This window comes from Procambarus clarkii, chromosome 68 (genome assembly GCF_040958095.1).
Source record: "Procambarus clarkii isolate CNS0578487 chromosome 68, FALCON_Pclarkii_2.0, whole genome shotgun sequence".
In the NCBI taxonomy this organism is placed as follows: domain Eukaryota; kingdom Metazoa; phylum Arthropoda; class Malacostraca; order Decapoda; family Cambaridae; genus Procambarus; species Procambarus clarkii.
Window position 1 is genome coordinate 3779644 of NC_091217.1, and position 11206 is coordinate 3790849.

The following is an 11206-nucleotide window of genomic DNA, read 5'->3' on the forward strand; positions in this document are numbered from 1 at the left end:
CAACACAGCCCCCACAACACAGCCCCTACAACACAGCCCCCCACAACACAGCCCCCACAACACAGCCCCCACAACACAGCCCCTACAACACAGCCCCCCACAACACAACCCCCACAACACAGCCCCTACAACACAGCCCCCTACAACACAGCCCCCACAACACAGCCCCCACAACACAGCCCCTACAACACAGCCCCCCACAACACAGCCCCCACAACACAGCCCCCACAACACAGCCCCCACAACACAGCCCCCCACAACACAGCCCCCACAACACAGCCCCCACAACACAGCCCCTACAACACAGCCCCCACAACACAGCCCCCACAACACAGCCCCCACAACACAGCCCCCCACAACACAGCCCCCCACAACACAGCCCCCACAACACAGCCCCCACAACACAGCCCCCCACAACACAGCCCCCACAAAACAATGCGTCACACGATAATATAAAAACAAATCAGCTGTCAGTCATGGGCTCCATATTGTGCATCTCTATCGCCACTCCTGTTCTGTGTGCACTCTCCTGTGTGCACTCTCCTGTGTGCACTCTCCTGTGTGCACTCTCCTGTGTGCACTCTCCTGTGTGCACTCTCCTGTGTGCACTCTCCTGTGTGCACTCTCCTGTATGCACTCTCCTGTGTGCACTCTCCTGTGTGCACTCTCCTGTATGCACTCTCCTGTATGCACTCTCCTGTGTGCACTCTCCTGTGTGCACTCTCCTGTATGCACTCTCCTGTGTGCACTCTCCTGTATGCACTCTCCTGTATGCACTCTGTATGGACTCATGTAACACCATTGTAACACCCCCCTAAAATGTACCACTATACTGATGGAACACTAAACTATCCTGAGTAACACTTCCCCATTGGTTGCACTTGGTAACACTGTTATGGGCTGACATATGATGGTTACACCGGGACTACAAAGTACACTGCCAACAAGGAGATGCTACCACAGGATGAAATACGCTGCCACCATCTGCCTTTGACCATTGAGACTATATCAAGCAACGAGGCAAGAAACATTGCTTGACTTGGAGAGTACTTTCTATGACTGTCATTAATTATGGGACGGTTGTCAGCCACTATATCCAAAAGGCTAAGAGGATTCAACAATTGACACAGACGGGAAATTTAACGAGTTTATTGAGACCAAAATTATGTCAATCACCAATTATAAATCCTATCCTAACACTGGCAAAAAGTTAAGAAATTTGGACATGGAACAAAAACTCAGAGATCACACACATTACCTTAAGCTATCTGTCTCTCCCGGGCTGAGATGTTCTTCACAGACCCGCTCTCGATCCCGGTGTACCGCACTCTCCCTCTCCTATGTTCCTACAGGCCCTCTATATACAACCCCCCACAGGGGGGAGGGGGAGATCTGCTGTTGCTACCCACCAAAAGTGTACAAACACTCAAGAAATATTTCAAAAAGCTTGTTTGACATCCACCATACACTCTTCAAGAGAGGAGTTATTAATTACATGTGACTGACCTCTGACCTGGCCAAAAGGGGGAGATCCAGGGATGTTTACACATAAGAATCTGGAGTCTAATTTCCTTGCATGAAATATTACATACTTGAAACTATGCTGACTAAGACTAACCCAGGAATTTTTAATCAATATACAAGATAAACCGGAGGTCATCTGGGCTGACCTCTTGGAGAAGGCTTCCCTGGGTGTGAACTCTAAGGGGGGGGGGGTGAGATCATGGGTGTTACAGCTTAAGGTAATGTGTGTGATCTCTGAGTTTTTGTTCCATGTCCAAATTTCTTAACTTTTTGCCAGTGTTAGAGTAGCATTTATAAATGGTGATTGACATAATTTTGGTCTCAATAAACTCGTTAAATTTCCCATCTGTGTCAATTGTTGAATCCTTTTAGCCTTTTGGATATAGTGGCTGACAACCGTCCCATAATTAATGACAGTCATAGAAAGTACTCTCCAAGTCAAGCAATGTTTCTTGCCTCGTTGCTTGATATAGTCTCAATGGTCAAAGGCAGATGGTGGCAGCGTATTTCATCCTGTGGTAGCATCTCCTTGTTGGCAGTGTACTTTGTAGTCCCGGTGTAACCATCATATGTCAGCCCATAACAGTGTTACCAAGTGCAACCAATGGGGAAGTGTTACTCAGGATAGTTTAGTGTTCCATCAGTATAGTGGTACATTTTAGGGGGGTGTTACAATGGTGTTACACTCACCTGCGTGTTTTTACAGGGTCGAGAGTCAGCTCCTAAGCCCCCTCCTCCGTTTTTCGAACAATAAGTTATGTAATGACTTTGGTTTTTTGTTTTCAGTTCTCTGTTTTTGTTTGAATGTTCTTTTGTCTCTCTCATGTTGACGGGTAATCTGGTGTCTATGTGATTACTGTGTTTACTATTTGTGTCTGCAGGATCGAGCTATTAGCTCTTGGACCCCGCCTTTCTAACCAATCTATTTTTTCCTTTATTACGTATAGAACATATATTTCTCTCTAACACACACACACACACATCCTCTGAAAGCAGCTCATAGCAGCTGTCTGACTCCCAGGTACCTTTTGTACTGCTAGGTGAACAGGCGCATCAGGGTGAAAAAAACTCTGCCTATTTGTTTCTGTCTCGGCCGGGAATGGAATCGGGGCCCCTTGGGACTACGACCCCCGAGCGCTGTCCACTCAGCTGGGATGCCCCTGTGTGTGTGTGTGTGTGTGTACTCACCTATTTGTATTCACCTATTTGTGCTTGCAGGATCGAGCGCTGGCTCTTGGATCCCGCCTTCGGTTGTTTAAAGCAAGGGTTCGTGTTCTTCTTCTCTATCATACCTAGTTTTAAAGCTATGAATAATTTTTGCTTCCAAAATCTACTCCATTAGTTCATTAAATTTCCCCACTACTCTCACGCTGAAAGAAAACTTCCTAACATCTCTGTGACTCATGTGAGTTTCCAACTTCTACCCATGTCCCCTCGATCTGTTGGTATTCCGTATAAACATTTCGTCTATTTCCACTCTGTCAATCCCCCCCCCCCTAAACATTTTGTACGCTGATAACATATCTCCCCGCTCCCTCCTTTTTTCTAACGTTGTCAGGTTCATAAACTCTGTGATAAACCTTTAATGCATTCACTAGAACACTATATTGATGAATTTGAAACCGTAAAGGACTTTAGACCTCCTGGCCTATTGTACCACCAACTGTGTAACTATTTTATTGACTCAGGTGTTCTGGACGACATCCTAACAATTTACCCAAAATTTGCTTGTCCATTTTAAAGAATGAAGAACAATTTTTATTTATATTCTAAGCTGTATCACTTATGAACCCATCCCTGCCCTTGTGTGGCAGTGCACAGTAGAAAGTTGTTTTCACATATCCACACATTAAAACATTGATTGTAACCATGATATATATGTGCTCCAGCCTACAGTTTAGGCCTATTGTCTTATGTATAACCCTCTGTCCTGCGTGACAGTGAATACTAGCATTATCCTCAATTTAATAAGACTATCAAAATCCTCAGATTAGGCAAAATTGTAATTAATTTTGTCAATAAAGATGTTAATAATAATAATGTCAGGTTCAGTTCCTTCAGTCGCTCTTCATATCTCATCCCATGCAACTCCGGGACTAGCCTCGTGGCAAATTGTTTAACCTTTTCCAGTTTCCTAACGTGTTTCTTCAGGTGGGGGCTCCATGATGGGGCGACATACTCTAAGACTGGTTTCACGTAGCCCACTGTGTAACCCACATTTTTCACTGTATAAAGCGCTCTGAATGCCTCCTTATTTAAGTTTCTGAATGACGTTCTAACTTTTGCTAACATAGAGTACGCCGCTGTCGTTATCCGATTTATATATTCCTCGGGAGTTAGATTTGATGTTACGTCCACTCCCAGGTCTCTTTCTTGAATCGTCACAGGAAGGTAGTTTCTCATCATTGTGTACTGTCCCATTGGTTTCCTGTCACCTAGTCCCGTTTCCATAACTTTACACTTGCTCGTGTTAAACTCCAGTAGCCATTTATCTGGCCATCTCTCCCTTTTGTTCAAGTCCTCTTGGAGTATCCTTCAATCTTCATCTGTCACAATTCGTCTCATTAGTTTCGCGTCATCCGCCAACATCGATATATAGGACCAGACTCAGGTTGACATGTCGTTAACGTATATTAGAAATAGAACTGGTCCCAGTGGCGATCCTTGAGGTACTCCACTCGTACCTGTTCGCCAGTCTGACTTCTCACCCCTGACTGTTACTCTCTGGCTCCTGACTGTTAAGTAATTCTTTACCCAAGCTAGGGCGTTTCCGCTTACTCCGGCCTGCCTCTCAAGTTTGAATAGCAGTCTCATGTGCGGTACTGTGTCAAAGGCTTTTTGGCAATCCAGAAATATGCAATGTCTGTATGTGTGGATCCAATGTTAATTTAGGATAAGAAGTAATCTCTCATAAATTTCCGTCTGCTGATAACAGCATTATTAATTTTCTGTAAGTTATATCAAATCTACTTTTAAAACTGTTGATTAAATTTGCTTCATTTGAGATAGAGTGAAATCTACATTCTTTATCCCATCTATCATCATACTATCATGCAAGAAGAGCCACATTAGCCACATTAAGTAGTTAGCAAACATTTGATTGACAGTTGAGAGGCGGGCCGAAAGAGCAAAGCTCAACCCCCGCAAACATAACCAGGTGAATACATGTCTGTGGATCATTTAGTCAAATCAGCGGACTCCTAGATGTACCCCAACTGCACGGCCTAGACTTGGTTATATCTCTGGTAGTCTGTTTTATCTGATGGTGTAGACCTAACCAAATGCAAACCGTGTCAGTAAAATTAATTGAACTATGAGAAGGAATGTAAAAAAAAAAAAAATAGAAAATATATATGAGTTTAGAAATAAACTCTTCAATAAATGTTTAAGAAATGTGTAACCTTTATTCAGAATTATCTACTACCAGCAGGACCTTTAGCCAATTATCCCCAATTTGCTAACAGTCGATCGTGCATGCAGATGATTACAACCTATCCACCGCCGCCCTCTGGATGGACCGTAGGGTGCATAATACACACATTAACATTTTATGTAACTAACTCACCCAACAAACTCTCACTTTCCGCGTTTGGAAGGAGATCCACCACGGTGATGTTAGCTGGATTAAGCTGTGAAGATACTGTTGATATATTTAACATGTTAACTATGTAACCAGGTCATTTAGTGCTGAAACTCGCTTAGCTAAACGAGTTAAGGAGCTTCGTGTCTAAAGCCATTATGTGCCTCTGTAATCTGCTCCATTACCGCTCACGGGGTGGGTATGGGGTGCATAATATATGAACTAATCTAAAAACAACAAAACTCGACAAACCTGTTCCTCCAGTTCACTCTACGTGTTCAAGTCATACTCTGAAGGCTGTATTTTGTGAGAATGTTTTGAAACGCTCTGTTCGTTGTAGTAAGGTGCGGCCTTTGGCTTTATTGATCAGGAATGGGGTTAGCTTTAGCTTTATTGACCAGGAATGGGGTTGCCTTTGGCTTTATTGACCAGGAATGGGGTTGCCTTTGGCTTTATTGACCAGGAATGGGGTTGCCTTTGGCTTTATTGACCAGGAATGGGGTTACCTTTGGCTTCATTGACCAGGAATGGGGTTGCCTTTGGCTTTATTGACCAGGAATGGGGTTGCCTTTGACTTTATTGACCAGGAATGGGGTTACCTTTGGCTTTATTGACCAAGAATGCAAATGAATGTTGCTTGTTTGCACCCCCCCCCCCCACCCCCTCATCTGCTCAAAGAATGTGAGTTATGAGATGTATTAATCCTGTTATTTAAAAGGATTTCTTTACCATCCAGTTTAACCCAAATATTATATTAATATTCATTTAAACTTTACTAATGAGCTCGTCTCGGCGCCAGACAAATTATTTATCAGTACACCAGTCATTGCAGTTTCCATCTCTCGGTCGATTTGGAATCAAAGCTGAACGCTTTGTATTTCGGTATATTGTACGTTGTGATCATGTCCTTCCTACTTCTTTCTCACTCCAGCATTTGCAAGTTCTGTGGGTTTTTTACTTAATCTAGTCATATTGTTCTAGTCTTACATTTCCAGGATCAAATTCATGGCAAAACTTCTAAATTTTTTACACTGTGTTTCAGAGTGTCTAGGTTCCAAGTCGGTTTTGCAAGCTCCGCAACTGATCGAAATAAGTTGTGAATATTCTTCTAAAATGATTTGGTGTTTATGATAGAAAGGGCTATTTTTATTTTGGTCAATGTTAGTTTACAAAACAATTTGGCATATGTACAAATGAATTTGTACATATGCCAAACTTTGACTTTTTGTATTGCCGTGTAGCTGTCTGCGGCGGTCTTTGGTCTTGGTTGTCGCTGTCTGCGGCGGTCTTTGGTCTTGGTTGTCGCTGTCTGCGGCGGTGTTTGGTCTTGGCTGCCGCTGCTGTCTGCGGCGGTCTTTGCTTTGGTCTTGGCTGCTGCTGCTGTCTGCAGCGGTCTTTGGTCTTGGCTGCTGCCGCTGTCTGCGGCGGTCTTTGGTCTTGGCTGCTGCTGTCTGCGGCGGTCTTTGGTCTTGGCTGCCGCTGCTGTCTGCGGCGGTCTTTGGCCTTGGCTGCTGCTGTCTGCGGCGGTCTTTGGCCTTGGCTGCTGCTGCTGCTGCCTGTGGGCCGTGTGGCAGAGCCTCGCCCGATAAGAAACCATATTTTCCACTTTTCAATCCTTCCCTTTAGACGATTGTTTTCGTGTCTGCGATTCTCCCAACGGCAGATTTATACTGTTTCGTTGTCTGCGTGGGGGATATTTTTATTTTCTATTTCTACTGTTTTCGTTCGTTTATACTGTGAAAAAAACTAGTTTACACTCGCTTATTAAGCATATATAAAACACTTTATAAAGCACTTGTTTTATAAAGTTTATTCATACACATAGTATAAACTAGTATAAAACTAGTTTACACAGTATAAACTAATTGAGGAAGCGAAATACAAAAATTCTGAGAATTAGAGTGAAAATTGTTTAAGAATCCTTTTAATTTTATAATGATTCTAAGAAAGTGCGCATTTTTTCTAGAGAATGTTAAGCAAGTATGAGGTCTCAATATACGAAAGGTTTCTAATTCCTGGGATTAACTTTAGTCATTCTTTGAGGTATATTGGTGTAAATTATTTTTGTGGGGGGATATGAGGAATATGAGCGAGTTGATCCTCTTGGATATTCTATTGGGATTGAGGGAGATGTTGGGGGTTTGGTTAAGGGGGGGGGGGGGAGATGGGGTTGGAGGGGAATGGTTATTTGTTGGAGGTTTTAATGGGTTAAGTTTCGTTGATCTGACCATTGATCTCGCCGGGGGTTTGCAATATCATCATCACGAACTCAACCCATATCACCATCTTCACTATCATCGGTCTCGCCATCATCACCAACACCCCCATCTGCACCATCACCAGCCTCACCATCATCACCAACACCACCACCTGCACCATCACCAGCCTCACTATTATCTCCAACACCTCCACCACCTCGACCACCATCAAACAACTTCTAAATTAGTGGAAATCAGTGTCATAGGCAGTATCTAGAGCCTTATACTGAGCACTGATATTCATCAACATAGCTACAAGAGATCTACACTTTCATGAGCACCTACACTTAACTAGAACTTAAAGAGGATAACTACCAAAATATTAATCAAGTGACCTCTGTAATCTACAAGCGAAAGGTCCCGGGTTCGACTCCCTCGATTGGACAGAAGCGGGTAGGAGCGGCTCCTTTCACCTGGTGCCCTATTCACCTAGCAGTAAATAGGTTCTCTATAGTTAAAGATGTATTGTGGGTTCACTTAGGGGGAGGAGAGGGTGGTTTTCGATAAGTTTAGCTGGCTGGGGAAAGCCTTAATCTGATACCTTAAGCCTTATTTCATTATACAACGCTTTGTATCATACATACATCTGTAGCTGCATCATACAGTCTTTAATCCAACCGTTGTTTGTTCTCCCCATACCTGAGATGTTGTTAATGATTAAGGCATAGAGTTTGTAATCATTTGGTAACCGAAGATTTCCTCAAGTCCAAACGAGAAGCTGTGCCTGAAACTATTGCACTGAGTGTCCAAGTTTCTGTCTTGAACTATCCCCAGCTCCTCCAGTACTCCCGGAAGTGATTACAACTGGAGAATTATGTCTATAATTAACATATATTAGACCGAGTAAGAAGTTTGCTTCCTCTCTCTCTCTCTCTCTCTGTCTCTCTCTCTGTCTCTCTGTCTCTCTCTCTCTCTGTCTCTCTCTTTCTCTCTCTCTCTCTCTCTGTCTCTGTCTCTTTCCCTCCCTCCCTCCCTCCCTCTCTCTCTCTCTCTCTCTCTCTCTCTCTCTCTCTCTCTCTCTCTCTCTCTCTCTCTGCACAATGAAATCACAAGAATAATATACTTATAAGAACATAACATACGTAGTCCCCCAGGCATTTGTAGTGCCTGGGGAGGAGTCCAGGGCCACGGGTTCGATCCCATTATACAACCTCTCATCATGGCCCAGTCGGTAGTGCGTGTGCTAAGCGAATCAAGGGAAGCAGGGTTCGATTCCACTCTACGACCTTAATAGTTTCTCAAGTAACGTTAAAAGGTATCGGAGAGGATTGTGATACCTTACGATATTATATAGTCTAGTCTGACTATATTATATAGTCAGGCTAGATAGTATATAAAATAGTTCCTGACGTGACTATATTATATAGTCAGACGTTATATTACTATATAATTACTGGGAATTTCTCACTCCTACACCCCTGCCTATTTTGGACATTTCATCCCTATTTAATTGGTATCTAGACATTCCGGTGAAAAATCTCGAAGTTTTACAGGTGTGGGCATTTTTAAGTCTGGGCTAATGAGGCTTCTCACCAATTTCTAATTGTCGACAATTCACATATATTCAGAATTTAGGGATTAGCGACCTATCAGGAAACGTTATTCAGAATTTAGGGCTCCACGACCTATCAGGAAACATTTCGCGACACCCACACCCACCCACCCCCCATCTTCCCCCCCCCCCCTGTCCCCACTTTGGGGCTATCGTTTGGGCTCGCCACCAGACTAGCCAACCGGCTAGTCTGAGTCTCCAACCAGTTGGAGACTCAGGTGACTCAGTAGAGAGAGAGAGAGAGAGAGAGAGAGAGAGAGAGAGAGAGAGAGAGAGAGAGAGAGAGAGAGAGAGAGAGAGAGAGAGAGAGAGAGAGAGAGGCTCCCGCCTAACTACCTTCCACCACCAGTGAGAGTGTAACAGCCTTGCAAACCTGCGTAACAAAAACCAACTTCGTGGCGCGCTGTGGTAACACACTCGACGCCTCGCCATCCATTTTTATCTGGGTTCGAGTCCCGGAGTAGGGAGGATTCCCTATGTACCAATCCTTTAAATATCCATCTCTGTTCACCTAGCAGTAATTGGGCCCCCCCCCTGGTTGTAAACATGTGGGTTGGCTGGAAATCGTGTTCCAGGGGAAACTAATAAGGAAACTAGTAAGGTAAGGAAACTAGTAAGGCTTACCATGAGTTGTGGGAAGGGCAAGCTCTCAGCCTGTTAACAGGAGTCAACAGGAGTCTGCTCCTGTACCCTCCTGTGTAGACAAATAGAGCACATGACCTCATGGTTGTGGGTGCATATTAAAGCTGTAATTCGTAGAGTTTCCATCGCTAAGACCTGTAAATTGACTCGTGGGATTGATTAGCTAAGCATCACCTCTTCAGCAAGTGGCGGATATGGAGAGGAGAGAGAGGAAAAGAGGAGAGGGGGGAGGGGGAAAAGAAGATGAGGAGAGGGGGAAAGAGAGGAGAAATGAGAAGGGAAGAGAAGAGCGAATTTATAGGTCTCAATAAGTTCTCTCTGTTGTTAATGTTGAATAAAAGAATCCTAAAATGGTAGGGAGAAATGTGAGTGTGTGTGAGTGTGTGTGAGTGTGTGTGTGTGTGTGTGTGTGTGTGTGTGTGTGTGTGTGTGTGTGTGTGTGTGTGTGTGTGTGTGTGTGTGCGAACTCATCTATTTATAAGGAGCTATTTGGCCCTTTAGAATCAAGCTTTTGCTCTTGGACTCCGCCTTTCTAGTCGCTGGTTGTCTAACCTCAGACTCATTCCTCTATCATATTTACGTATGAAATTATAAAGGATTCGCCTCTCTAACTTGCTCGTTTCTGAGAGCATCGAGATTCAGCTCCTGGTCTCCCAGCTTCTAGCCATTGTTGATCCCGCTACCACCACCTGCACTAGCCTTGACATATTTACATTTGTTAATAGTGAATGTCGCTTGTGTCCCCTATTTCCTGCCCCTAGTGTGTCCCTCTCTCATAACACACTTCCTCCCCTAGTGTGACACTCACACACTGAAGATGTTCGTCTTAGCTTCCGTCTAATTACCCTATTTTTGTCTATAGTTCCTGACATGTCAATAATCCTGAAGCCTGCCAATCATTTCCAACATTCATTTTCTAAATCAAAATCTCACCCAACTTGACTCCATTGTTTTGTGTTCTAACTTGGGATTAAATATCATTTATGTATATAATCCTCTTCTGAAACCCTTTCAGCCATTTATTATCATCATCTATCACCTCCTTTCCTCCCTCAAGCCTTCCTTTTGGAATGAAATTTGAATTTTCTTTGTCTCTCTTGCTAAGGGGAGTTCCTATAATGCTCTGGATTACCACAGTCTTCACTGAAGAATTGTTTACTAGTATTAAATTAACATATACAGAAAGTTCGTGGACGTCTCGTCCATAAACAGCATCCTCAACACCAGATAAGAAAAGGAATATTGCAACGCAAGCAAAGATGCTTTGCAACGCAAGCAAAGGTACATCACGACGCAAGCAAAGGTACACCACGACGCAAGCAAAGGTACATCACGAGGCAAGCAAAGGTACATCACGACGCAAGCAAAGGTACATCACGACGCAAGCAAAGGTACATCACGACGCAAGCAAAGGTACCAAAAGATTAGGAGAAGGGGGCATGAGGAGCTAAACTCAACGCCCTTGTTGTCACTCTTAGGTAAATACTGGTATATTTAGACAGGTACTGGTAGGTAGGTAGGTAGATCAGGTACTGGTGGGAAGATCAGGTACCGGTAAATAGATCAGGTAAGCACACGCACAGACATACACACACACACACACACACAGATGGGCAGAGATTCTTTCACCCTGATGCCTCTGTTCACCTA

The 11206-nt window shown here is 43.8% G+C and overlaps 1 protein-coding gene across 1 annotated transcript; it reads right to left on the minus strand.

Annotated features, from left to right (window-relative positions):
- Nucleotides 1–4412: 4412 nt before the first annotated feature.
- Nucleotides 4413–6701, minus strand: LOC138355609 (uncharacterized). Its single transcript, XM_069310922.1, has 2 exons — nucleotides 6321–6701; nucleotides 4413–4472 (listed from the first exon to the last, which is right to left on the minus strand). Exons 1-2 carry the CDS (start codon nucleotides 6699–6701, stop codon nucleotides 4413–4415), a joined length of 441 nt encoding a protein of 146 aa, XP_069167023.1.
- Nucleotides 6702–11206: the final 4505 nt, after the last annotated feature.

What these genes read in the sequence shown, in the direction of transcription:
- LOC138355609 (XM_069310922.1), bottom strand. Translation starts at nt 6,701, where the DNA reads ATGGTTTCTTATCGGGCGAGGCTCTGCCACACGGCCCACAGGCAGCAG. An exon ending in CGGCAATACAAAAAGTCAAA is followed by an intron (nt 4,473 to 6,320) that starts GTTTGGCATATG and finishes TATAACTTACAG; the next exon opens with AAAATTAATAATGCTGTTAT.